Raw genomic sequence first — 27,820 nt, forward strand, 5'->3', positions numbered from 1 at the left:
GCAGGGAGCTCCTCCAGGCTCGGGTGGGAGGATACGGAGGAGGGGGCACAACGCGGGAGAGCGAAGCCGGGGCCGGCAGGGGACTGGCGGTGCCAGACGCCGCGGGCGCCCTCCGCCCCTCCCCCTGCCCCCCGCGCGCCCCCCTCCCCCTCCTCCTCCCCACGCCTCGCCTCCTCCTGCTCCGCCGGCTCCGCCACCCCCGCCCGCGCGGCCGCGGCAGGGAGGGGCCGGGAAGGCGGAGCCAGCGGCCGCCGAGGCTCCCGGCACCCGCGCGGCTCCGGGTCTGGAGCTGAGATCCCGGCTCGCCCAGGTAGGAACCGGCGCGGGCGATGGACCACGGACTCGGAGCCGTAGGGGCCCGGCAGGAGGGGAGGATGGGCTGAGACCCGCCTCTCAGGCACAGGCAGCCTCGCGGCCCAGGGAAGCCCCCCAGCTTGGTGAGAGCGGGGGTGGGGGGGCCTCAGTCCCCGCCCCTCCGTCCCTGGCCTCCTCTCCGCGCCTACCCCCTCCTCCATGCGCACCGCTCCTTTCCTGCCGGCCCGCATCCTCCGAGACAGCCCCCAGCTTCCCCCAGGTCCTGCCTCGCCTTCTCCCAGCCGCGCTCCTTGTGGTCCCACAGGTTCCTTCCCAAAGCGAGCCGGAGTCTGTGCTTGGCTGCCTGGGGGAGTGGGGGGCACAGCTCGAAGGAGCCAGAGGGTGAGTCTGGCGTAGGGGGGCGGGGCGGTGGCTGGAGGGCCGGGGACCATTCTTCTGCATCTTGGTGTCCGCGGGACTCGGGCGGGCGCTGTAGGGCTGGCTCCATGTTTGCGGAATGAATGAATCATTACTCTTCCTTATCCCCTTCTGAAGAAGGACTTTTTGAGATCCACGTGCTGCAAAACACGTTGGGGGGCCTGCCGAGATAGGGCTCCCCCCGCCGGCATAGTAGACACGACTCTCCTCTCTCCACCTCCTCTCTACGCTCTATTTTGGGGGCAGGATCGCTTCTGGTTGGGGCTTGGAAATGGTGGGGAAGGAGGGGCTTGTAGGCCCAGCCAGGTACTTGTTGACAGTCAGGAGACTTGAGAGAGGCCCCTTAGAAGGCCACAGAGGAGGGGGGCTCTGTGGAGGAGAGCACCCGCTGTCAGGCAGGGACCACTTCTCATCTGATACCTGCCTGGAAGGGCCAATGGAGTATAGATTCTGATCTACAATTTACTGAACGCCTCTCTCCACAGCCTCTGTTTCTTCATCAGGTAAATGGAAATAGTAACGTCTGTTCCTCAGGGCTTTGAACAGATTAAGAAAAATGTCATATGAAATCACCAGGACAATGCTTGACACATTGGGAGGACTCAGCAAACTTGGTTTTCTTTCCTTCCTCTCTGAAAAAACTGAGTGGAGGATTTGTTCCCATCCCTTCTGTCCCGGAATTGGTCATGGACAGTCACAGTACACGCGTAATCACTGTTTGTTGAATGAATGAGCTTCCCAGAGTTTCAGATCCCACCCCATCCCCTCTTTTTCTCCCAGAATCCGCAGGCAGAGATCTAAGCGGCACAGACATGCCGGTGCTGTCTGAGGACTCCGGTGAGTGTCTCCCGGGACCGGGCCTGCCACAGTCCTGAAGACAAGAGCCTGCCCAGCAACCCAGGGCAGCAAAGAAAGCAGCTGCCAGCAGTGTTGGCTCGGAGCCCTGGGAATGAGAGCTGGGGAACAAATGTGCCCCCGGCAGGGCTGACGTTCGGTTGGAGGGTCCGCTCGGGGTCCCCGGGGCAGGAAGTAGCCACTGCATTGGCTCCACTGTGTTTTTCTCACTCCATCCTCAGGTTTGCATGAAACCCTGGCACTACTGACCTCTCAGCTGAGACCTGACTCCAACCACAAGGAAGAGATGGGCTTTCTGAGGGATGTTTTCAGTGAAAAAAGCCTCAGTTATTTAATGAAGGTAAAGTCCTTTCTGCCCCAGGAAGGTCTTTCCCTTATGCTGCCCTCTGAATGACCTGGTCTGCAGCCCCAGGCATCCTCACAGCTGTGAGTGGGCTGTGTGACATCCAGGGTACGTCTGGGCAACTGCCTTGGGAGGCCCCAGCCTGAGTTCGGCTATGTTTGCAGATTCACGAGAAGCTTCGCTATTACGAGAGGCAAAGTCCAACCCCCGTCCTGCACAGCGCTGTGGCCCTCGCCGAAGATGTAAGCCCCCAGTTTCTCCTTCTGGCCTCAGCCCCTCTCCCACCCCTAGCTCCTTCATCTGGCCTGTTTGCCATTGTTTAGCAAGGGAGCATCAGGGCTCAGGAGCCCCAAGGTGAAGAAAGTCTCCTCCCCTTCACCTCTTCCCTGGGCCTCCTAATAGGCAGGGAGAAATTGGTGAGCTTTGGATAGGGCCAGGGGCCATGGCGACATGGTGACACCCACTTACTGTGTGTTCCTGAGAAAGTCTGTTTTCCCAGCTGTGATGAGAGCAGTTCCCAAACAGTTGAGGGCTGGTGACAAGAACAGGTCAAACATGCACACTGCATATCTGTGCTTTGTGGAGGCCCAGTGTGAAGTCCTGGGTCCAGGGACTTGCAGCTTTGTTTTTTGTTGTTTTGGCTGCTCCTGTGTGGTTTGTGGGGTCCACCAGGGATTGAACCCTGGGCCTTGATTGCCGGGCCCCAGGCAGTGAAAATGCTGAGTCCTAGCCACTGAACGGCCAAGGAATTCCCAGGCTTCTTGTTTTTGTAAAGGAATCCTTCTTTATTTCTTGTGAGCCTGTCCTTTGTGTCACATGATTGAAAAAACTGTCCTAGTTGATTACTAAAGCCTGTTTCTGAATAAAATCACATCACCCCAGCAGATAGCCTAGTGAGGGATAGGGGCAGATTCCCTGCCTTTCTTGCCTGTGAGATGCCATTAAGAGCAGGTTAGGTTGCCAGGCTCCTAGGCTCAGCACTGCTTCTAATATTTGCTGTGTGACCTTAAACAAATCACTCAACCTCTCTGAGCCCCAATTTCCTCATCTGGAAAATATGGTGAGGGTAGAGACAATAGAGCTAGATAAGCCCAGGTTCAAGTCCTGGTGGTGCCACTCACTACCTTGGGGACCTTGGGCAGAATATTTAATCTCTCTCATTTACTTCTCACCAGTGAAATGGCCAAATAATAGTACCTGCTCCATCTAGTTTGTTGTGAGAGTTAATCCACGTGAGGCAAACAGCACCCAGGAAAGCCTTCATAAATTAGCTCCCATTAGGATTAGCCTACAGAGGCTTCTCATGCTCTCTGATCCCTGGAATGACTTCCCTGGGAGCCACAGTCCTGGGGTGACTGAGGGTCCAGTGCCCCCTGGTGCTGTAGTCGTGGCTGGGGGGCCCAGGGAGCAGGGTTTCCGCTTGGGTGACTCCCAGGAGGCTCGCAGCACCTGCAGCCATCTGTGGCCTTCTCTCTCCTTCCCCTGCAGGTGATGGAGGAGCTGCAGGCTGCCTCTGTGCACAGCGACGAGAGGGAGCTGCTCCAGCTGCTGTCCACCCCCCACCTCAGGGTAGTCACGCCACAGTCCCTGCCCACCCGTGCATCTGTGTCTCCCGGGGTGGGGATAGGAGGAGTGCTTGGCCGTGAAACTGAGGAAAGGAGATTTCGGAGTTAGGGTTCCTCAGCCTAAGTGTCTGGGGAGGTCATCTCTCTGGCATGAGATCCGGGACCCCAAACCACTGCCCCCTGGCCAGGTCCCCCAGACCCCCGTGTGCTTTGGAGGCTAGCCCTTCTGTTGTCTTGCTTTCATGACAGGCCATGCTCATGGTACACGACACAGTCGCCCAGAAGAATTTTGACCCCGTTCTCCCCCCTCTGCCCGATAACATCGACGAGGATTTTGATGAAGAATCAGTGAAGATTGTCCGCCTGGTGAAAAACAAGGAACCCTTGGTATGTGGCTCTCACCTCTCTTCCCCATGCTCTCCCTGTTTCCCACCCACCCACTGAGAAACCCAGGAAGGGACCCCCTACTGCAGTCTTTGGAGTAAGTGATGGCAGCTTTGTCAGGGCTGCCGCTAGTCCTGTGACACCACTGTGTGCGGAGTACTCCTTTCTCTGGGTGGATTCAGCCTCCCTTTGCTGTGGCCAAGCTCCTTTGTGCAGTCAAGAACCTGCACAACTGTTCAGGGCAGCCCTGATCATCATGCTCTGAACCAGAGGCTGGGAAACTATGATCCAACAGCCAAACCCAACCCAGTCAGTGTTTGTAAATAAAATTTTATTGGTGCCTGGCCATCCAGTTCATTTACATGTCATCTGGGGGCCCTGCCTTTACATGACAACGGCAGACTCAACGGAATCCGTGTTGCCTGCAAAGCATAACACATTTATACTTGATCCTTTCCAGAAAAAGTTGGCCAATCTCTATTCTGAGTTCTGAGGAAACCTAGGGTAGCAGCCATTCTTCTTTGCAGCTGACAGATTGTTATCATTTTGGTCCCGGTTCAGCATTGATTTACCAAGCTAAGGGACAGGTTTGTTTATTAGATGGAGGGAAGTAGCAGCAGTCCAGAGAATTGAGGGCGTGCCCTAGAGAATACCACAGCTGGCCTTCTTCACTGTCAACTTTCACCAAGTGACCTCAGATGAACCGCTTCTGCAAACTGCCCAGGGCTCTCCTCTGCTTTTGGTTCTTTACTTTCACAATGGGGGCAGTCATCCATCCACTCGGCAAACCCTCCTGTGTGCCAGGCACCATGTTAGGTGCGGGCAGTTCAGAGAGGATTAAGACTTAGTCCGTGGGGTTCCCTGGTGGCCCAGTGATTAAGACTCCATCCTTCCAATGCAGGGGCTGCGGGTTCAATCCCTGGCTGGGGAACTAAGAGCCCACGTGCTCCATGGCAAAGCCAAAAAAATTAACAGACTTAGTCGTCGCCCTCTGAGAGTTTATAGGAGGTGGTAACTGGGGTGTCCTGGAAGAGGTGATGCCCATGCCAAATTTTTTTTAGAAAAAGAACAGAATTTTTCCAGAGGGAAGAGGGAGAAGAAGGGCATTCCACCAGTAGAAATGCATGAGCAGAGCCATGGGAAGGTGAACAGCGTGGTAGATTCAGGGAACTGGCCAAGTTGGAGGTCAGGTGTGGCAGAGGTGAGACCAGATCATGAGGAGAGCGTAAAGCCTGGATTGTCACCCAGAGTTGCTTGCCTGGACTCTGAAGGTAGTGGGGGGCCACTGAAGGATTTTAAGTAAGAAATGGTCAGATTTTCAGTTTGAAAGATCACCTTGGCTATGAAGTAGAAAGTCACCTGGAGGGCGAGACCGGAAGCAGGGGACTTATTTGCAGAGGACTTATTTGCCTCTGAACTATACATATGGTTCAGAGGCAGAGCTTGACCTTGGTTTGTGGGAAGAGGGAAGAGGAATCCAAGAAATACATCAGAAATAAAACTAATGTCACTTTGTGACTGCCCCAGTTTGGGCAGGAGTCTGGGGAGGCATCTTGGATATAAGGTGAGGGTGTCCAGCTGGGATGACAGGTGGGCAGTGGGACCATGATTCAAAAGGGGGAATAAAGAGAAACTTAGGATCCATTGAATTCAAGAGGCCTGGGTGCCCGCAAGTGGAGATGTCCAGGAGATAAAGGCTTAGGTGTGTAGAGATGTGGACTTGGTAGCTGCCAGCATCCAGAAGGGGTTACGATCCCACCTGAGAGGCTGAGACCACCTGGGTGAAGCGTGTATAGAAAGAGACAAGGAGAGGACACAGGCCAAGTGCTGGCCCTTTAATCAACATTTAAAAGACAGATATAGGAAGACTCAGCCAAGGAGACCAGTTGGTCACTGAGAAGTACGGTGAGAGGGGTGTCACCAGGGCCCAGGCTAAGAGAGCATTCCAGGGAAAGGGCGAATCAAGATCAGAGAGAGGAGACTGAGCGTGGCGATTGAGATGGCAGCTCGTGGGTCGCTGGTCCTTTTGCTGATGCACTGGAGGCTGGCAGGGAGTGAGTCAGAGCAGACGCGCGCTGCCTCTTTGAGAAGCTTGCTCCGAAGGAATGGAGACTGGCATCCACTGGATGGGGCTGCCACATTTTTAATGATGGGACAAGCTTGATAATATCTTTAGGACCAGGAGAAGGAGCCACTGGGGAGGGGGCGTTGAGAATGCAGGAGAGGGAGGGAGGGAGATGGAGGGACCAGCCTAGCCAGGAGGATCCCCTCGGCTGACTTGGGGAAGAGGAGGAGAGGATGGACAGAGATGCTTCCAAGTTTGATGGTCTGAGGGGCAAGAAGCCACAGGGTTCTTAGATGTTGGTCTCTCTTTCCAGCAACATTCATTTTAAGGACTTCAAATGAAGTTAATGATTAAGTGTGCCAGTGTGTTTGCACTTACAGCCAATAATTAGTGGTTAGCATGTATTGAACACTTGTGCTTAGTCGCTCAGTTGTGCCTGACTCTTTGCAACCCCATGGACTGTAGCCCACCAAGCACCTCTGTCCACTGGGATTCTCCAGGCAAGAATACTGGAGTGGGTTGCCATGCCCTGCTTCAGGGGATCTTCCTGACCCAGGATCGAACCCAGGTCTCCTGCCTTGCAGGCAGATTCTTTACCGTCTGAGCCACGAGGGAAGATCATGAATACTGGAGTGGGTAGCCTACCCCTTCTCCAGGGGATTTTTCTCAATCCAGGAATTGAACCGAAGTCTCCTGCATTGCAGGTGGATTTTTTTATCAGCTGAGCTACCAGGGAAGCCCATATTGAGCACCTACTTTGTACTAAGTGCCTGGACTGCATTATCTGATGTTAACCTTGCAACAACCCTGAGAGTCAAACGCTTTCCCACACCCCAGAGGAAACAGTTGCAGAGAAGATGAGAGGCTTCCTTGCTAAAAGAAGGCCATTGTTCTTAGTAAATGACAGAGTGGATTCACACCCAGGGCCATCCAACTCCTGACTGCTGCCCTGCCCCGCCATAGCCCAGCCAGCCTGGTGCATGAGAGCTCTTTAAGTGCCCTTCTCATCCTAGACATCATCTCTGCCGTGTTTTGGGGGCCAAGTCCTGGTCCCAAAGCCCCGGCTGGGGCATAGTTGGTTCCCCTTGGCAACAACAGAAGGCCTGGCAACCCCGTGATTGGCTCAAGGCAGGTTGAGAATTTGCTGGCACGTATTCTCCTCATGATTAAATATCTTTGCAAGAGGCAAGGGCTGTGATGTGATAGAGAAAACACTGCACTTGGCATCCCAGAAAGCTGGGTGACCTTGAAGCTGCTTACCTTCTCTGTGCCCCTGTCGCTTACCCGTCACATGAGGCTGTGACAGCATTATAGTCGTGCTTTGTTTAAAGTGCTGTGCTATACTAATTTGAGATGTTGGTTTTATTTTGCCCTCAGCATGGCAAGGTGCCTGCTGGGCTGTCCCCCCTGGGGTGGCAGAGGGAGGAGCAGGGGTGGGAGGGGGAGGCTCTCTCCGGTCCAGAGAGTCAGAGTCTGAGGTTCGAGGCTGCTTCTTAGGGGCCTGCCTGCTCTGTCTCTGATGCAGGGGGCCACCATCCGGCGGGATGAGCACTCAGGGGCTGTTGTGGTGGCCAGGATCATGCGAGGGGGTGCAGCAGACCGGAGCGGTGAGTGGCGTCAGTGCTGGCCTGGCCATGGTGATGGCCATGGTCCCCCCAGCCTTCCTCCTTTGGTCATGGGTCTCCTTTCCTTCTCCCATTGGCTCACCTGTTTGGGATGTGCTTTACTTTCTGGGAGTGAGACTGAAATTCTCCTCTCCTTCCTAAGCCCAGTAGAAAATTTAGTTGTTTGAAAATAGGTCTGGCATGGAGTCCTTTGGGGGTGATCAGGAGGGCTTGTGCATTGGCTTAGCCTGGGGATTGTGGTAGTTGAGCTTGGTAGGTAAATCCTAACTGGGAAGCAAGACACCCTTTCCTGACACCCCAGCTGCCTTAGCCAGCCTCAGTTACCACGGGGAGGGTGTTCATGTCTCAGATTTGTTTGAGTAGAAAACAGGTTAAGAATTACTGTTGTGAAACAGACTCACAGATTTAGAGAACAAACTTATGGTTACCTGAGAGGATGGGCGGGATGGGGGATAGGAAGTTAGGGGTTGACATGTAAACACTGCTATATTTAAAATAGATAACCAATAAGGACCTCCTGTATATAGCACAGGAAACTCTGCTCAGTACTCTGTAATATCCTACAAGGGAAAAGAATTTGAAAAAGAATAGATACATGAACATATGTAACTGAACCACTTTGCTATACACCTGAACCTGACAACATTGTTAATCAACTATACTCCAATATAAAATAAAAAGTTAAAAGAAAAAGAATCTCTGGTGTGTGGAGGACTAAGTTGGGAGGCAGATCTCCTGGTGTAGGGGAGTGTTGCCCCCAAAAGTCTGGGGCCTACTGTGGTGGGAGCCCTAAGACCAGTGCCTCCCATTAACAAGCATGGAAATGGTCCAAGTGTCTTGTTAAAATGCAGATTCTGACTCAGCAGGTCTTGGGGGGTGCCCAGGACTTCTGCAGCCCTTCCTGCATCCTGGGTGATGCTGCTGCTTCTGGACCGGTGTCCATGTTGAGTGGCAAATAGGGCCCCATATGCAGAGTTGCTTGTCATTAAAGCAGAGGCCAACAGACGAGTGTGTCTAACACTCTTGACTCCATCTTCTCTCATGCCCTTCAGTTTTCATGTAAAATTGGAGAAGGCTGTCCTTGGAGTTATGTCTGTACACACAGGAAGGGGAAGAGTTAATGATATTTTTAAAGAAGCAGAGGTGACAGCAGAAAGAACATAGGCTTTCTATAGCCAAGTAACTGCATCTGTGCACTGACTCCATTATTTCTTAGCAGTGTGGCCTTGGGCAAGCTGCATCGCTTTTCTGAATCTCAGCTGACTGTTTGTAAACTGGGGGGTTTCACCAGGTTGCTGTGAGGCTGTGATTCAGGGTGAGCCACCCAGCATACCTGGGGATAAGTTCATCCCAGTCCCATCCACTACCTTTAAGCCTTGACTCCCCTGCTTGGGTTCTGTAGGTGGGTGCCAGAGGTGCCCAAAACTTCACGCTCTGGGAACCTTGGCCCCCTTGCTGTGCTGACGGTCAGTCCCTGTGTCTCCTAGGGCTGGTCCACGTTGGAGACGAGCTCCGGGAAGTGAACGGGATCACAGTCCTGCACAAGCGGCCCGATGAGATTAGCCAGATTCTGGTCCGTGCCATGCGTGAGCTGGGGATGTGGTGGTTCTTCAGAGACACAGAGCTGGGTGCTTCCTGGAGCCAGGGCTGATCTAGCCCAGTCTCCCTGTTTTCATGGGGAGACTGCAGGCCTAGTGACCTTAACAGTGTGCCCTGCACTGGGGCGGGGGTGGGGGGTTGTCCAGGCCACCTGCCTCTCAGACCCTGTCTTCAGCTTAGCTGTCCTCCCTACCCTCAGCCTTGTTTCCTGAGGACCCTTCTAGAAGACCCTCTTGAAAGGGTCCCCCCTTCCAAAGAGCTGAGGAATATGGAGTAAAAGGCTGTAGCACAGGAGAGCAAGGGCTTTGGGGTCAGCTGGTCCTGGGTTAGAATCTTGTCTCCATCATGTTACAGTTGTGCAACCTTGGTGGTGGTGGTGGTTTAGTTGCTAAGTTGTGTCTGACTCTTTTGTGACCCCATGGACTATAGCCCGCCAGGCTCTTCTGTCCATGGGATTTCCCAGGCAAGGATACTAGAGTGGGTTGCCATTTCCTTCTCCAGAGGATCTTCCCGATCCAGGGATCGAACCCAGGTCTCCTGCATTGGCAGGCAGATTCTTTACTAACTGAGCCACCAGGGGTGCCTTGTACAACCTTGATGGACAAGTCATCAAATCATCAAGTTTTGATTTCCTTTCCTGTACAATAGGGGTAGGGATGGTTTCTCAACCAAGACGTGGTTGTCGTTAGGATGTAAACATCCGGAAGAGGGCATTGCACTTCACAACTGTGAGGGGATTCTAGGGTAGCCAGTGCTGGGATGGAAACAACCTTCTCAGTCCATTCTGGGAATTCAAGTCGAAACTGAAATTATAAAAAGCCCCTGTCGTAGTTCTGACCTCTATAATCCTCAGGCATCCTCTCCCAACACGACACTGTTTGCTAACTTCTAATGGTTTGTGGGGGTAGAAATGGGATGAGATCTCAATGAGAAATGGGATCTCAAGTTTGGAGGCCCACTCTTTAAGGCAGACCCTTCAGTCTTTCTGCCCCCACTCCTTTTCCCCTGGTTCAGGGCACCAGCCTCCCATATTCCAGAGTGAGGCGGGATCAGGGACAGCATTGGGTGAGATGTGCTCCAGTGGGCCAACATGTGCTTCTCCATGGGTCCCCATGTGGGGTGCAGGACCTGTCTCTGGTAGAAGGGAGGGGGACCTGAGATTGGGGAAGATGGAGTGGCCTGAGACTGGGAAGATGCAGGTCAACAGGGAAGTGCTGGTTGGGAACCAGCCCCAAATCAGGCAGGAAGCAGGAAAATGAAATTGAACGATGATGTGAAAATAACCCAAGAGAAAAGAAGGGCAGCGCTTGGGGGCACTAGAGGTCAGGAGGGAGAGGGAGAGCTGTATTTGTTGTATGCATTGTTCTCAAGTTCTCATTTAAAATCTTCTGGGGACTTTCCTGGTGCTCCAGTGCTTAGGACTCCACGCCTTCAATTCTCTGGGGCCCAGGTTCGATCCCTGGTCAGGGAACGAAGATATCTCAAGCTGCGTGGCGTGGCCAAAAAAGAGAAAAGTGTTCTGTCCCTTTGTCCCATAAAAATGCTTGAGTTAATTCAGCTGAGTGCCACCACAGAAGGGCGGGTCACAGGGGAGGCCGCATGTCCAACTTTGCTTCTGCATGTGAGTTTCCAGACTGGGAGGTAACATGTGATGTCCTGGAGGGTTAGACCTGGGAGATTATATGGTCATGTGCTGTCTCCTTTCAGGCGCAGTCCCAGGGATCCATCACCCTGAAAATCATCCCAGCCACCCAGGAGGAAGACCGCCTAAAGGACAGCAAGGTATGGGGGAGCTGAAGGCAGGGGAGTGAGCAAGGGGGGTGGTGGGGGTGGCGGGACTCCAGCCCTGTCTTTGAAACAGTCACTCGGGAAGAGATCATCCATCTGGTCCTCAGAGCAAGTGCTCGGTAGAGACCTGTAATTCAGTCACCTAGTGATTCATTTGTTTGTACCCCATCTCTTCTAAACAGGATTTGACGTAGCTTACTAATAAAAGACAAAATTCTTCTAATTGAAGTAGAAAAGCCAGGCCATGAAGAGGAGGAGAAGATAACAAATGTTCCGGCTTCAGGCCCAATTAAGTAACTGCCATTTGTTTAATTCCTGGTGGAGCCTACCTTTGGTGGGCAGCTTCTCTGTGCCAAGCACCCTGCCAGATGCTGGAGACCAGGATGATTAGTAGCTTAGAGGTTTCCTGGTTCAGTAGGGGAGGCTGGGAACCCAGTGTCTCCTTGTTATGTGATAAGTGCTTCAAGAAAATTCTGTGCCGAGTTCTCAGTTCAGTCGCTCAGCTGTGTTCGACTCTTTGTGACCCATGGACTGCAGCAGAGTTCTAGGCACTTTTTTTTTCCCCCCCTTCATTGTGTCTTGGTTGCTACATGTGGGCTTTCTCTGCAGTGAGCAGGGGCTACTCTGATTGTGTTTCACGAGCTTCTCATTGCAATGGCTTCTCTTGTTACAGAGCATAGGGCTCTAGGGCTCAGTAGTTGTGGCGCATGGGCTTAGCTGCTCCAAGGCATATGGGATCATCCCAGACCGGGGATCGAACCCGTGTCCCTGCATTGGCAGCTGGATTCTTAACCACTGGACCACCAGGGAAGTCCCTAGGCACTTTGGAAGGTGGCACATAATAGGAGGGTTGGCAGTGAGCCTAGAAGAAGAGGGAGAAGAGAAGGGCAGGCAGAAGGGTCTGCATAAGCGGGGGCTCACAGACATGGCAGAGAGGAGTGTGAGGTCCATGAGAAAGCGCATTGTGTGGGGCTCCAGGAGGAGAGTGGGGTGTGCTGGGGAGGTGGGTTAAGGCTCTGTCTGAATGGCCTTGAATGCTTTGTTCAGAATTTTGGCATAATCCCTGCTTAGAGTTCAGAAGCCCACCCCAATGCAAGGATTCGAGTGCAAATTGTTTATTTGGCAGTGACGAAGGAAACACCAGAACAGGGTTGGGGAAGGGAGGGCAGCCAGTGCAACAAAGGGTGTGTTCTCAGCAAGTTACCACCGCAGACAACCAGAGCTTAATCCTGCTTCAGAATTCGGCGTCCCGTGTAGACCATGCCTCCTCCATTCCTCCTAAGAGCTAGGAGACCTGTGGGGGGGAATCTAGACACCAACTCTCACCAGGCTGTACCCCAGGGGTTAATTCCCAGCAGTTCCTTCCTCCTGGATTAGGGGAGAGCAGATCCCAGTGGCTGGAGGAAGTCGTTAGGCAGTCAGGGTGGGGTGCGCTGAAAAGGGAATACGGAAGGCACGCCACAGGCCAAGTAACAACCTCATAGGCAGTGAGAAGCTCCTAAAGGTATTTAGTTTTTTGGTGTTCTTTGCTTGTTTAGGTTCTGAGAGGGAAGCAATGGAAATCACATTTGTGTTTTACAAAGCTCCCTAGGGCAGTGAGTGGAGGAGGGTGGAGATGGGGTCCAGAGCAAGTGGTAGGAGTCTGTTGTAAAAGCCCAGGTGAGAGATTGTTAAGCCCTGAGCTGAAGTGGTGGTAGGGAGGATGGAAGAGGCATTACTCTGACTTCTCAGTAAACTTGGATCTAAACTTTCTGGCAGCCAAGGCAAAAAGGAGAACATAATGAATTACATACTTCTCATCAGAAGATGGAAGGAAGCATGCTGATTTTTCAAGAAAACTAATTTTCCGCCCCCACCTCCCAGGACCAGGAGCAGGAAAGATAGGGCATGAAAACACTTGGCATAGAGTAAGATGTCAATAAATATTTTGATGAATGGCAATTAATAGCAGACAATGTCTTTAATGGGTTTTTTTTTACGCAAGTGAAGAAATCATTTTCATATGACAATTTCTTATTTGCACCTTCAGTTGAATCCCGGGGCACACATAATACCTGATGGAAGGTTGTTCTTCCTGGGACAAGCTGGTATGGTCTCCATGTTCAGCTTTTGCAGGTTCTAACGTGATATAGGGAGAGGATTTAGTTTTCCTGGAGGACAAAATGGGTAGCCTATCTCTTAGTCCATCTTTTTTGAATATTTTTCCTTTAGCTAGATGCTTGGTCAGGGCTGGCCTTCTTTTGAGTGCCTGGGAGCCTGGTGACATGTATGGCTAAATGAGGGTCCCTGTCCTCATAATATTAATATATGGCCAGAAAATTCGTACTATTGTCTAACTGAATATCCTTTGCTTGGCACCTAAAGGATTTGGATTTGTCTAAAGAAAACCTCTGGCTTTTCCCCCCCCCATTTGCTGTTAAAGCAATTGGGCCATAATGATTTGGAAGTAGGAATAAATAAATCCATGCCACTGAATTATAGAAGAGAATGAAGAAATGGGACCAAATTCTGTTCCCATCCTGTTCTCTAGAGGGATGGCTTCTGGGTACAGAAGAGAGCTGGGGGTTGGCCAAGTATGTGACTGATGAGGCAGGACTGAACTGTCAAAGATGTGACTGTCAATTACCCACTGAAAAGTGATGATGAATTGGTAACAGTAGTTCATTGATATTTGTGTTCTTATCAAAACATCTAGACTACTTATTTAACAGATGGCTGCTGACATCATTAGGGGCAGTTAGCATATCAGAAATAACACTTGAGGTAGAAATTGTGCTTTCCTTTGCTTTTTTGCTCCCAGGACTAACGGTTGCTTTGTGTAGGCTGAGAGGCTATTGTAAGGACAGCAGGTCAGGTTCATAAGGAGATGTTTAGGTTGGAAATGAAAATCCATGAATCATTTTCTGATTCTTTCTTTTTTAAATAGCTTAGCAAGTTGATGTTTTTTTAAAGCATTTATTTATTTATTTGACTGCCCCGGGTCCCAACTGCAGCAATCAGGATCCTTCTTCCTCTCTGCGACCTCATGCAGGATCTTTAGTTGTGGCGGGTGAACTCTTAGTTGCAGCGTGGAGGATCTAGTTTCCCGACCAGGGATTGAACCTGGGCCCCTTGCATTTGGGAGGGCAGAGTCTTAAACACTGGACCACCAGGGAGGTCCCCATTTTTTTGATTCTTGATGGATTTCCCGAGTGGGATATTAAAAATGATTGAAGAACAGTAAGAAAATAGGTGTGGTGGGTTTCTGATTAGCCTTCTATTCTTGACACTGTTTGTTCTTCCTAATTGTGAACAGCCTCCTTCGGCCTTCCATATGGCATAGACACGTCAGTGCTTTCGGGCCGTCTCACCTAGCTCCTCCCCTGCAGGTGTTCATGCGGGCCCTCTTCCACTACAACCCTCGGGAAGACCGGGCCATTCCCTGCCAGGAGGCAGGCCTGCCCTTCCAGCGCAGGCAGGTCCTGGAGGTGGTGAGTCAGGATGATCCCACGTGGTGGCAGGCCAAGCGAGTGGGGGACACCAACCTTCGAGCTGGCCTCATCCCTTCCAAGCAGTTCCAGGAAAGGTGGGTCTGGGGCGTGTTGTAAGGGGGTGTGGTTCTAGAGTGGTCGGAGGCATAACAGAGCCCCAAATCTCTGCTAGCAAACCCCAGGGTGGGGGTGCCCACAGGGTGTCCTTCTCTAAGCAAAGTACCAATTGTGCTTGTGTTGGCTCTTCTCTTATCATCAGTAGTGATGGCTGTTTGAGATTTTAGTCAGTGTATATAAATCTGTACTATTAAATTAATGTATATTTTATAATGCCTACTTAGGGCAAGTTGAAAAATAAAAAATAAAAATACAGGAGAGGAGGGTAAGGAAAAGAAAATTACCCAGTCTCACCACTATCTAAACAGCATAATTTATTTCCTTGCTGTCCCTGTTATGTGAGTGGTGCATATAGAATTTGAGGTCTTGCGTTTTCTTTTTTTTGGTTTCTTTTTTTTTGCGTCTTCTTAACATTTTGACGTGAGCGTTTCCAACATTACTATAGAATAATAATATTTATTCTATACTATTAATTAATAGTGAAGAGTGTGAAAGTGAAAGTCGCTCAGTCCTATCCCACTCTTTGCGACCCCATGGACTATATAGCTTGCCAGGTTCCTCTGTCCATGGAATTCTCCAGTCCAGAATACTGGAGTGGGTAGCCGTTCCCTTCTCCAGGGGATCTTCCCAACCCAGGGATCAAACCCAGGTCTCCCACATTTCAGGTGGATTCTTTACCATCTGAGCCACTAAGGAAGCCCAATTAATCACAATATAATATTAATTAATGGTAGTATAATATTTCATCAGGAGATGTACTATTTATTCACAGGCAGCAACTATGGTTTCTGCCCTGCAGGAGCTGACAGTTTAGCTGAAAAGTCACACATGGTTCAATGAACACTTTGTATAAATGTGATGGGTGTGAGGGTGGAGGATACCAGGTCTTAGTAGGAGGACTGGCCCTAGTTTGGGCCAGCATGGAAGGCTTCATGGAAGAAAGGTCATACCTCAAATGACTTCTCTTCTTCCCTGTGGCTGTACTTTGAAGCTCTCTTCAATGTTTCACTGCTACAAGGCTGTAATAATTATCTTGCACATAGTCTGGTCCTCATATTTCAAATTGACTCCTTAGGCTAGATTTCCAAAAGTGTAAACCCTGGGTCAGAGGGTGTGGCATTTACGCCTGCAATGCCTCTTCTGAGATTTGTAGCCCTCTTCCATTTTAAGGGTGTGGAATGACGCTGTATCTACAAACCTCAGGGTTCATCCATTTCAGTGGCTCTCCTGGTGTGGTCCCCAGGCGCATTAGCATCCCCTAGGAATTTGTTAGAAAAGCCAGTCCCTGCCTGGGCCCTGCCCCAGACCTGCTGAATCAGAGACCCCAGGGCCAGAGTCTGAGCTCTTGTTCTAACAGATATTCCAGGTGATTCTGAGGGGCTGGAGTTTGAAGACTGCTCCTCTGTTTCCTCAGGGCAGCCTCGGACCCATCTGCATCTTTGGCTTCACAGGTTGTGGGGGAAGGTGCTCTTGCTGCATTTAATTGTGGAAATCTAGACACCTCCAGGAGCCCTGGGTGTTTTCTCAGCTCAGAGATGAGGCCTTGAAAGCTGCTTCTCCACTGAAGGCCACATAAAGTGCCAGGCTGAGCTCTCCATTGGGTTGGGAAGAGGGTGGTTAAAGCGTTAAATTAGAGTAGCTTTTGTCCTTGGCTTCTCCCAAGAGTCGTTCTACTATGGAGAAGGGGCTTCCTTTCCTTGAGAATCAGCTTTGGGAAAGTAACAACCAACCACTGACCATGGACACTGGGCTGTGTCCCCTCTATATGTGAATGACCACCTTAGGCTGGGCAAGCTTCTCTCAGAGCAAGAAGCTTAGTTTTTCCCTCAAGAACCTGTGAGCACCCGTGTAAATGTCCCTCTTCACTGGAACTCAGTGTGAAGCCAGCAGGCCCTTGGAGTGCCAGGCTGTACCCCATTGTGGGATCCAGGCCTTGGTTTCCCTGAGTTTTCCAGAAGGTTCCCTCTGACTGGTTCTCTGGTCCAGCTCATTGGCCTGCCCATCCCCTTTTGTCCCCACAGGCGACTGAACTACCGGAGAGCCACAGGCACCCTGCCGAGTCCCCAGAGCCTCAAGAAGCCCCCCTGTGAGTAGTCTGGCAGGATGGCACTTCAGGGAAGCAGTTCAGAGAGGGGCTGTGGTTAGGACCCTAGGACCCTGGGACGTCATGTGGGGAAGAAGCATGCACTGGGCTGGAGCGGGTATTCCTGTCTGAGCTCTCGGGCCTCCTGAGGGAGGAGGGGCTGAGGAGAGGGGTGAGGAGGAGAAATGGGGGTAGGTGGCGGGAGCTATTCCCTGGAGAGGAGCTACTATATTGGGGGCCCGTAGAAAACACTGCAGGGCGTGGTGACGCCGCTTCCAGAATCGTGTGCAGGTGTGTGCTGTGCTGTGTCTGTGAGGTCTGTCTGTGAAGGCTCCACAGCTTTCCTTAGATCCCCAAGGGGCCCCCTGACCCTGACAACATAAGAACCACTGATGCTGGAAGGGGTTGGAAATGGCTGTGAGTGATCTCACGCCTCTGTGTTAGCAGCCAGATTTGGTAAATAAAAGTAAAGGACTTTTATTATGCCCAGTTAAATTCAAATTTCAGGTAAACAATGAATCGGTTTTTAATATAAGTATATCCCATGCAATGTTTGGGACATTCTCATGTAAACACTGCTACATTTAAAATGGATAACCAACAAGGACCTATTATATAGCACACGGAACTCTGCTTAACGGTATGTGGCAGCCTGGATGCGGTGGGGGAAGTTTGGGGGAGCATGGCTACATGTATTTGTATGGCTGAGTCCCTTCGCTGTTTACCTGAAACTACAACATTGTTAATCAGCTATACCCCAAAACAAAATAAAAACTTTAAAGCTTGGAAAAAGAAATAAAGTAGTTTGGGACACACTTATACTAAGGAATTATTTATTGTTTATCTGAAATTGACATTTAACTTAGTGTCTTGTATTTTACCTGGGAATTTTACTCTGTCCAGCTCTTACCTTTTACAAAACACTTACCTTCTTGCCTTGTAATCGTCACAACAGCTCTGGTTCATAGTGGAGTCGGGTCATCCGTTTTCCCAAGATAGTTAAACAGAGGCTCATGAGGTCAAGGGAGTGGGGTTGGGAACAGGGTTCCAGAGCCCCCAGGTTAGAGCCCCTGGTGGTAAAGAAACGTCAGGGGATAGCCTCTCTAGCCAGGGGTCGAGAGTAGGGCTCGGAGCCAAGTTGAGGGCTTAGAACCACACCAGGTGACTGGACACAGCTGGCCTGCTGGCCCGCTCTGTGCTCTGCCGTCACCGGCATCTGCGTTTGCCCAGGCGAGTCTCGAACCCCAGAAAAGCGGGAGCAGGTCCCGGTCCGCCGCAGACACCCTTCAGCAAGCTGCTCTCTGGGCTGTGTGGCCGCCTTTCCAGACTTGCTCTCAAGTCGGAGGGGCTGCTGAGTATGTTGGCCCTGAGGCTGCTTATGCCAGTAATGAGCGGGCTTTCTTTGGGCCGCTAATGAGACACACACAGGAAGACTAATTAGAGCAAGTCTTGGTTTAATAATGCACCGCAGCTCAGATCACAGGTTTGTTGGAGGAGAGAAAGAGGGGACAGATGGAGGGCTCCTGAGGACCCGAGGCTGTGGCTGCCTCTTGGTGGCAGGGCCTCCCGGTTGCCCTCTGCTAACGCTGCTCCATCTGTCTTTTGTGCAAACCGCAGATGATGAGCCCTGTGACAAAGGTAGGCCTGGTATCTGTCCCCTGTGTGCATGGACAAGGTCCCTTTTCTGTAGACTGTCTGAACAAGCCCCTCCATCCCCTCCTCTTGGGGGGCTGTGCCCCTCAGGCACCTCTCCTGGCATCTCTCTCCCGGCTCTGCCAGCCAGACCGATCTGCTCCTTCAGGCATGCAGAGCTGGTGGGGACATGGGCCCAGCTTTCCCCGGACTCCAGCTGGGCTGGTCACGTGACCTGCCTGGGCAGCGGGCAGGAGACAGGAGGGCAGGGCGAGTGTATCCTCCTTATCCTCACGGGCCCTAACTCACTCAGAGGGGCTGGAACGGGGCCTGCTGACCCCGAACCCCTACCAGGTCTGGAAGGGCTGTTTGTGGCCTAAGCGTGGAGCACTGGGTGAAACAGAGGAATATGTTTACCTAGGGCTGACTGGGACATGACATTTGTCCCAAGCCCCTCTGAGGCTCCATCCCAGAGGGTCCTGCCTGGCCACTTGCAGCCGGGTACCTCTGGGCTGGGGCGTGTGTCCAGCCTGGCTCACCGGCCTCACTCTCTCTGTTTGATTCCCAGAGACCTGTGACTGTGAGGGGTATTTCAAAGGACATTACGTGGGTAAGTAATGGGGGCTCTCCTCTGCCCCTGCCTTAACACCCCTCCCCACCCATGCACCCCATCTAGCCCATCGTGGGCTCTTGGGCCAGGGAGAGGTGACTGAGACCCAGAAGCCCCTCACGAGCAGCTGAGTCTGTGGGACCCACATTTCCCTTCAGTCTCTGTCGGTCAGAGGCCAAGCTGAGCCTGCCCTGGCCCGGGGGTCCCCAGCCTGCCCCCAACTTTCATCCAGCCACTGGGAGCAGCACCCTGGACAAGGACCCCTACTTTAGTACCAATTTTATTATTACCATAACCCCAATTGTAGTTTATTCAGCATTTCTTCCACCCCCATACGGCAGTGGTGCCTTTTACCAGTCTCTGAAGTACCTTTGCTTCTTTTATTTTGGTAAATCTTTTCAAAGGCCTTTAGAGACAGGTGAGGGGTTTTAACCTTTTCATTCAGGAGTAATTTCAAGCTTACTGAAAAGCTGTGAGACTTGTACAAAGAACTCCTATATACTCTACACCTCAGTTCACCAGACGTTAACACTTTGTCGTATTATCTCTATCATTCTCTTTTTCTGCATGTACACATTTTTAAGACTATTAAGTCTTTTTTTTTTAAAGGTGTTTATTTTTGGCTGCCCTGGGTCTTCATTGCTATACACAGGCTTTCTCTAGTTGTGGCAAGCAGAGGCTACTCTCTAGTTGTGGTGCGAGGGCTTTTCATTGCAGTGGCTTATCCTGTTGTGGAGCATAGGCTCTAGGTGCATGGGCTTCAGTAGTTGTGGTGCATGGGCTTAGTTGCCCCGAGGCATATAGGATCTTCCCGGACCAGGGACTGAACCCATGCCGCCTGCCTTGGCAGGCAGATTCTTAACCACTGCACCACCAAGGAAGTCCCGCATATACACATTTAATCCTCCACCCTGAGTCATGTGAGAGCTAGTTGCGGCCATCATGTCCATGTCCCTTCACCCCTAAATAGCTCAGCATGTGTTCTCTAAGGACAAGGACATTTTCTTATAATCCAGGGCTATTATCAAATTCTGGGAATTTCTTTTTTATTTTATTTTTTTTTAAAATTTATGCTGTTCATATCAACATTTTCCCCATTGTCCCAATAATGTCCTTTAGAGCATTTCCCCTGACCCAGGATCCAATCTAGGAGCGCCCATTGCTTTTATAGATTTGTGTCTCTTTTCATGGATAGCGGAACTGAGGCTCAGAGGGGTGATGACTTGCCTGGGGTCAGTCACATGCCAAGTAAGATAGTAGCCTTGAACCCTAATTTTGGATGCCGAGTGGTCCCCCTTTCATCATATTACTGTGCACCCTGCAGCAGGAGGTGGCTGGGAGAGGCCAGTGGGTCTCAGTTGCACCTCCAGGTCTGACCAGGTAGAGAAAGTCTATAGGGAGATGCTGGGACAAATGCCACGGTGTCCCCCTGCCCTTCTCTCCAAGCTGGTCTTCGGAGGAGCTTCCGGCTGGGCCGCAGAGAGAGACTGGGAAGCCCACAGGAAGGAAAGACATCTGCAGTGGCCGAGTCTCCGGAGCTGCCGACTTACGAGGAGGTGACCAGGTACCAGCACCAGCCTGGCGAGCGGCCCCGCCTGGTGGTTCTGATCGGTAGGTGACATCTCCAGAGAATGGGCGGGTTTCCTCCCTGGAGGGGAAGGGAGGGAGCCCAGCTGGAACCTGGCAGCCTTTCTCTTGTTTCTCAGGGTCTCTGGGAGCCCGACTACACGAGCTGAAACAGAAGGTGGTGGCAGAGAACCCTCAGCATTTTGGTGTTGCTATTCCACGTAAGCGGGTCCGAGTGTGTGTGTTTGTGTGTATGTGCATGCACGCAAATGTGTGTGCACACGAAGATTTCTTGGGGCCTTGACTTCAGCAGCAGTGACTTTTATGCTGGGTTTTGAAAAGTAGGAGTTTTCCAGGCAGAGAAGAATGAGTTCTCTGTATCAAGAGAACAAATGCAAAGGTTTGAAGGTGTGACCCAGAGGAGCAGTGTGAGGGAGTGAGGAGCTTCGTGTGGCTGATTGGTGGGGTATGAAGCTGAATGGGAGGCTGGATTGATCGAGAGGGTCTCATATACTCATCTAAAGTGTTTGGAATGTAATCAGTGAGTGAATAAAAGTATTAACCCAAGGACATGGTCACAAGTGACCCTAGCAGCTTTGCCAGAGGTTGGACAAAGAGGTCACACATTAAAGTGCAGAGCATCCCCTGGGTGCCTGCCCTCTGAGACCCCTTCTTTTCTCTCAGAATGCTCTGGAAAAAGCTGTGTACAGCTCTGAGTGTGTTCCTTGTTCTATGGGGAATCTGATTTTCCCCAGAGGTGTGCACCTTGATTCTATTGTGGAAATCAGAGGGAAAACACTCTGTGCTTTAAAATTGCGTAAGAGCCAGCTGTGCAGAAACATCCAGTCCATAAGGGGACTGTCTTTCATGTCTCCTTTCCTCTCAAAATGAGAAACAATTGAATAAAGAATTAAAAGCATACAGCAGGGTCATCTGAGTTTTTGCCTCTTTGGTTCTCAAAAAGAAAAACAATTAGGAGGGACTTCCCTGATGCTCCAGTGGCTAAGACTTTGAGCTCCAGATGCATGGGGCTGGGTTCGATCCCTGGTCAGGGAACTAGATCCCACATGCTGCAACAGAATTCTCATGCTGAAGTGAAGACAGAAGATCCTGTGTGTCACAGCTAAGACCTGGTGCAGCCAAATAAATAAATTAAAATATTTTTTAAAAGAGGAGCAATTGGGAAATAAAAACTTAGAGGACTAGGAATTCCTTTAGCAATTCTTTAAAACCCGCAGCATCAGTGAGGCAGTTTTGCTGAGTGGTTAGGGGCATACACTTGGCCTGAGACAGAGTGTGTTCAGCCTGGCTTTGCTCCCTGCCAGCCTTGGGACCTCAGAACGGGGCTTAACCTCTGCACCTCTCAGCTTCCTCACCTGCAAAACTGGGGCCTCCTTTTGCCTACATCACAGAGCTGTGCAAATCAATGGCCTACCTGCACACAGGGACCCTGGGTAAAGGGAAGTGGGTGTCTGTACACAAATCATCGATGAACCTCTGAAAGGAACAAGAGCACAACCTCGCTGTGACGTGACATCTCTGCCCAGTGGTCCTTCTCTCTTCCACAGATACCACCAGGCCCCGGAAGAGCCACGAGAAGGAAGGAGTAGAGTATCACTTTGTCTCTAAGCAAACATTTGAAGCTGACTTGCATCACAACAAGTATGTCATCTTGATGGGCCAGTGGGGCCTCTGTGCAGCTGTGTGTCTCTTCATCTGGCCAATCTTCCACTTGACCTCTTGGGAAGGCTTCCCGGAAAAAGCAGAGGAAGTGGGACCGGGGCGGGCGGGGGTAGTAATCGTGGTGGGCCATTGATAGCTCAATTGGTAAAGAATCCACCTGCAATGCAGGAGACCCTGGTTTGATTCCTGGGTCAGGAAGATCCGCTGGAGAAGGGATAGGCCACCCACTCCAGTATTCTTGGGATTCCCTTGTGGCTCAGCTGGTAAAGAATCTGCCTGCAATGTGGGAGACCTGGGTTCAATCCCTGGGTTGGGAAGATCCCCTGGAGAAGGGAAAGGCTCCCCACTCCAGTATTCTGACCTGGAGAATCCCATGGACTGTATAGTCCACAGGATCGCAAAGAGTCGGACACGACTAGGCGACTTTCACTTCACATTTACCGTCGGTGTGAATTCAAGCGTGCTCGGGAACTGAAAGCCATTTTTTCCCCTGTGTTGGTTGGTGTTCTAGGTTCCTGGAGCATGGTGAATATAAGGAAAACCTGTACGGAACCAGCCTGGAAGCCATTCGGGTTGTGATGGCCAAAAACAAAGTTTGTTTGGTGGACGTGGAGCCAGATGTGAGTTCCTGGGGCCAGTTAGGAATTTCCCATTAATGGAATTTGTAAACTAGGGGGCTATACATTTTACAGAACATTCAACCTCAGTGCAGGGGCTTTTTATTCCAGAGCAGTGAGTGTTAACATCTCTTTGAGTCTCCTTGGAACTTCCCTAGCGATCCAGTGGTTAAGACTCTGTGCTTCCACTGCAGGGGGTGCAGGTTTGATCCCTGATTGGGGAGCTAAGATCCTGCGTGCCACGTGGTGTGACCAAAGCAACTAAAACCCCAGACATCTCCTTGGGTATCCCTTTGACTAATGAAAGTTTTTGTACCCCAAAATTTGCACCTCTATGCAGAAACTCCCTTAATTGGAGGGACCCTCTTGGTGGCCCACAGACCTGGGATAGACTGCATGCAGTAAATCATGCAGCAGATGATGGCACCAACTGGTCCATTAGATGTGACAGTCAGGGTTGTTGTTTAGTTGTGAAGTCATGTCCGGCTCTTTGTGACCCCGTGGATTGTAGTCTGCCAGGCTCTTTTGGACAGTCAGTTAGATATAAATGTACCAGTGAAGCTGGGCCACCCCGTTCCCAACTAGAACAAGTGAAGTCAGTGGCTTTGAGGGCCACTGAGGGAGGCAGTCAGAAGAGCAATTTGAAAGGGAAAAAGGGCAGACTTGACCTTGTGAAGTGTTTCAGAAACATTTCCAGTCCCGCCCTCCCCGCAGGGGCTTAACCATCTTTTTCACCTTGTCTTTGAGAAAAACTTCTAAGCTTTGAACTCAGTCTGGGCATTTTTTTCCCCCCTGTGTGGAAACAGAGTTCTGATTTTATCACATAAACTGTAGGTTTTATTTTACAGAGCTAGACTTGAAACAGATTCCCCAAAGCACCTTATGTCCAGAAAGGAAAATCCTCACTAATTTGGACTTTCTGGGAGTTGGTAGTTGAAATTAAAAGTCTGAATTTAAAAATTTTTTGAGAAGTGATTTTATGATTTGGGTGGGGGGATGCAAACTGTATATATAGCAGTTTAATACCAGTGTGTCCAAATAGAGGCCCTCACATCATAAATAAAATGAGCTAATTAACAGGACAATTTGCATATGCAAAACCTTTTAAAATATTTACAGTTTACTTCAAGGGATCTCTTAGTCTCTTCATTTGCTTAACAGACTTTTTCTTCTTTGAATATCATGAGGAGGCCTGTGTGATAGCACAAATTTTGCATTAGTCCAAATTGATGACCTCTGACTAGATACACACATTGAATCCTGCTGGTTCTTACTTCAGGAGTAGGCAGGCAAAGAAGGGAGTATGAAGGCTAATTAGAGCTTTGGGGAGGGTGGGCAGAGCTAAGAGAGATGGCAGCTCTCGGAACTGAGGCTTTGGAATCTCTGTTCTCAGCGAGTGAGCCTCCAGCACCCAGCTGAGCCCAGTGTCATAGTGAAGAGTGGGAAAATGAGCAGGTGGTCTGCGTGGTTGAAATCAACTGTCATATGACCATATAGTCAGGACCTTTGCCATTGGGGTGATGTGATGAAGCGCACCGTTATTGAGCATGCGAGAAATACATTTCACAATAAAATACTCTCGAAGTATATGACATTCCTGAACTTTCTTTTTCAGGCACTGCAACAACTGAGGACCTCAGAGTTTAAACCCTATGTTATATTTGTAAAGCCTGCAGTTCAGGAAAAAAGGAAGACGCCACCCATGTCTCCAGCTTGTGAGGATGCAGCAGCCCCACTTGTAAGTTTTCAAGTTGATCGTTTCATCTCCCAAGGCCTAAAAGGGCCTGTTTCAGCTGCATGTGGGCAGACGTACCTCCTGCATGAGACCATCTTTCCATTTTTGCCTATTGCCCGGACTCAGATGTCATGTGATGATTGGAAGGCTTAAGCTGGGGCAGCTGGAAGCACCACCTGATTCACACAGGGGTGGCTTAACCGGGGTTTCCCACCCTCCACCCCTTCACATGAGCATCCTCTCAGAAAATAAAGGACTGACCTCTTTCAGGCACCTGATCTGAGTGTGGCAAACCACAATAATTTGTTGAACTCCTAAGTCAAACCCGCATAATTTTTAATTGAAACACCAACTTCAGGTCCAGCAAGCTTATCCAAGATGGAGGCAAGGGGCAGCAGGGGGAGTCTTCCCTACGTGCTGCTCAGGGCTGAGGCTCTCTTGCTGAAGCCGCAGGTGGTTGAGTTCCACCTTTACAGGTCAGGAAAAGGGTTCAAGGGATTGACGGCTGCAAAACAAATGTCACACGTTTTACTCCATTACAGATTTACTTGAGTTCTTTCAAGAGACAGATATTTATTAGGAAGGTAGAGGGATTTAGGGGCCAAAAAAAAAAGAGTCCCTTCTATAATTTCTCGAATAGATACATGCTTCCAGGATGAACCGTGAGGGTGCCCGGGGGAGAGGAAACTCCAGAAGTGGTGGACAGGTCTATGGGATGTGTGTGTGTAAGGGGGTGGGAGAAGCAGAATGTTAGATCCAAGGGCAGCAGTGGCATGCTGCAGGGTGCTTTTGAGTAGGAGAGGAGCCCTGCAAGATACCATAAAGAATTGGGAAGCTTGGCCCAATTTATCTATTGGGTTGGCAAAAAAGTTCGTTTGGGTTTTTCTGTAAGATGTAATGGAAAAATCTGAACGAACTTTGGGCCAACTCAATAGTTTTTTTTCCGCATCCTAGGGGGTTAGAAGTAAGAAGAAGAAATTGTCTCAGCCTTTCTGTAGGTCTCTAATATCTTTGCGGTAGCTGGCAAAAACTGTTTCCTAGCCCTTTAGAACATATTTTCCGAAAGTATGGACACTGTCACTAAAGAAGGAATCTGGTTTTGATTGGTGACAGAAGAGGAGGAGGCAATATTCTGGAATGTCCTTTTAGGGGGAGACAGCTCACCCCCTTCCGTGACAGAATAGAAACACTGAGCCCTAGAAGCAGAGGAGAAAAGGCAACAGAGGGTTGGAAAGAGATAGAAAGGGAGGTGGGTGAATGCCGGTGATAAATTTCACTTTGCAGTTTTACTTAAGATGGATCCTGTCACTTTCCTGTCTTCCAAAACCCAAGTTCATTGTCAGTGAACTACCTGCTTGGAATTTTACTTACTAGAGGTATTTCCGAATGAAGATGCAGACACTTGCATAGGTTGGGTGAAGGAGGGCTCATTGGCTGTCTATGCCTTAGTGTTAGCTGTCGGAAAAGCAATCTGATAGAAGTCAGGTATCCTAAGGAAATGGGGCATTGGGTCAGGGTTGTCCCAGACTTTCTTAAATAACTCTCCTTTGTCTACTGTGCAAGTGTTTGGCTCTGGTTTGAGGAAATGAAAAGAAGAACTGAGTTCTACAGGGTGAATTAAGGTATCCTCTGAGGGCATTCAAATTACTTCTTTTCCTTTTTACCCTCATTGATTCCAGAAATGCTTGCTTGGCTTTTGTATAGTGAATACTATTTATGGTTCTTTCCTGTAATTGTTTTAACTAAATTGCCATGCACCTTAATTGTACTATTTTGGAAATACCTTCGGACAGGAAGTGTGATAGTGACATATATATACTCACAGATATAGACTCAGCATCTACCCAAAGCACTTCATATCAGCTAACAGGTCCTCAGTAGATATCTTTTGAATGACTGAACAGTGATTATGGCTACAATACATGAACTTTTCTTGGACGTTGGATAGGCTAGCATCACTACGCCCTGTTCTTATGTACTCAATTGGTTATTCAAGGGCCATATTCGTCCACTTATCGCTTAAAATTTAGAGGTTGCAACACTGCCTAAGACAAAGGTTGTAGGTCCATTACTTGTCAGGGGAATAACAACCCACTTGTTCCTTAACTACCCCTTTTCCTTGCAGGATGAGGAGCAGCAAGAGATGGCCGCCTCTGCCTCCTTCATAGACCAGCATTATGGGCACCTGGTGGATGCTGTACTGGTTAAGGAGGACCTCCAGAGTGCGTACAGCCAGCTCAGAGCGCTCTTAGAGAGGCTGAGCAAGGACACTCACTGGGTACCTATTAGTTGGGTCAGGTGACTGTATCCTAGAACATCCAGATTGGAGGGGACCTGGAAGACCACCTGGCCCAGCCTACCCCATGCTACCATCAAGGAATCTCAAGTGAGAGGGGCAGAAATTTCCATAAACTCCATCCTCAAGAAGAGTCTCTGTGGGAAGTCTTGTTTGTCATTGGTTTTTGTCCATTGCTTTTCACTGCACTCCTTTGGAGCAGAAAACACAAGTCAAAAGGGGGTATATATCACAGTATAACACATGTCATTCATTAAAGTATCACAGGCAAGTTGACCCTGATTCTCTGTACCAAAGTTGAGTAGCCACTGTCTTTAGGCGGGGGAGGTAGTGGTGAATGTATGCAGCACCAGTTTGCAGAGGTAATTTAAGCTTTATAAACACTGACACTTCATTTATCGGGCTTTGTCTGAAGTTGAGTTGTTTTACCCAGGAGGACTTAACATGCAACTGAAGTTCGCCTGTCTTCAGGCAGTAAAATGTTGATCTTTTGAAAGTTTTTGTTTGCCTTGCAATGGAAAATGTGGTTCTCTGCCTTCTTGAATAGTGAGCATTCACAAACTTTTTTGACAGACTAAGGTATGCTTCCCTGTCACCATGAGTTATTGTACTATTCTATGATACGGTGGTGTTTTCAGGGACTCTTGTGGAATGTAAGGCTGCTTGTGCCTTTTCTATATATCCTCAGACTCCAAAAATTTACCCTTGCTTGCTTTGATTTATTCTGTTCTGTCACTTGTCTCTCGTTACTGACAGTTGCCCTGGTTCTCACCTGTCCCTTCCTTCAGATTATAGGAGCTCCTGACATGCTAGGTCATGGAAAAACAGATGATCCCCACACCTCCAGCCCCCACCCCCATCAAATCTATGTCTAAACCACAATAAATCAGTCCTGACCATCAAAATCTAAGTATATAGACTCTGAGTATGGGCCTGATGGGTTGTCTCTGAGCAAAAGTGTTTTATATCACAACAGATTTGTGATACATCTTAGCTTCAGAGAATTTTCTTTTTAATAGCCAATGTATATAAACCTTTATTTTGTGCCAGGAGTC

General features: G+C 50.0%; 1 protein-coding gene across 3 annotated transcripts; it reads left to right on the forward strand.

The window, feature by feature from the left end:
• Positions 1-226: 226 nt before the first annotated feature.
• On the forward strand, positions 227-27,663 carry MPP3 (membrane palmitoylated protein 3). 3 transcript variants are annotated; one of them, XM_043467525.1, is made up of 20 exons: positions 227-310; positions 620-696; positions 1,513-1,569; positions 1,809-1,927; positions 2,095-2,172; positions 3,419-3,499; positions 3,745-3,882; positions 7,470-7,551; positions 9,057-9,142; positions 10,876-10,950; positions 14,325-14,521; positions 16,565-16,629; positions 18,244-18,264; positions 18,827-18,868; positions 20,315-20,479; positions 20,575-20,655; positions 22,003-22,096; positions 22,629-22,737; positions 24,350-24,472; positions 26,595-27,663. In XM_043467525.1, exons 3-20 carry the CDS (start codon positions 1,545-1,547, stop codon positions 26,769-26,771), a joined length of 1,758 nt encoding a protein of 585 aa, XP_043323460.1. In that variant the 5' UTR covers positions 227-310; positions 620-696; positions 1,513-1,544; the 3' UTR covers positions 26,772-27,663. The 3 variants fall into 3 exon arrangements, with proteins under 3 accessions (XP_043323460.1, XP_043323468.1, XP_043323463.1); XM_043467528.1 differs by having other exon boundaries at positions 300-437; XM_043467533.1 differs by lacking the exons at positions 7,470-7,551; positions 9,057-9,142 and having other exon boundaries at positions 230-310.
• The last annotated feature ends 157 nt before the right edge of the window (positions 27,664-27,820 follow it).

Source organism: Cervus canadensis, chromosome 1 (assembly GCF_019320065.1).
Source record: "Cervus canadensis isolate Bull #8, Minnesota chromosome 1, ASM1932006v1, whole genome shotgun sequence".
Lineage (NCBI taxonomy): Eukaryota > Metazoa > Chordata > Mammalia > Artiodactyla > Cervidae > Cervus > Cervus canadensis.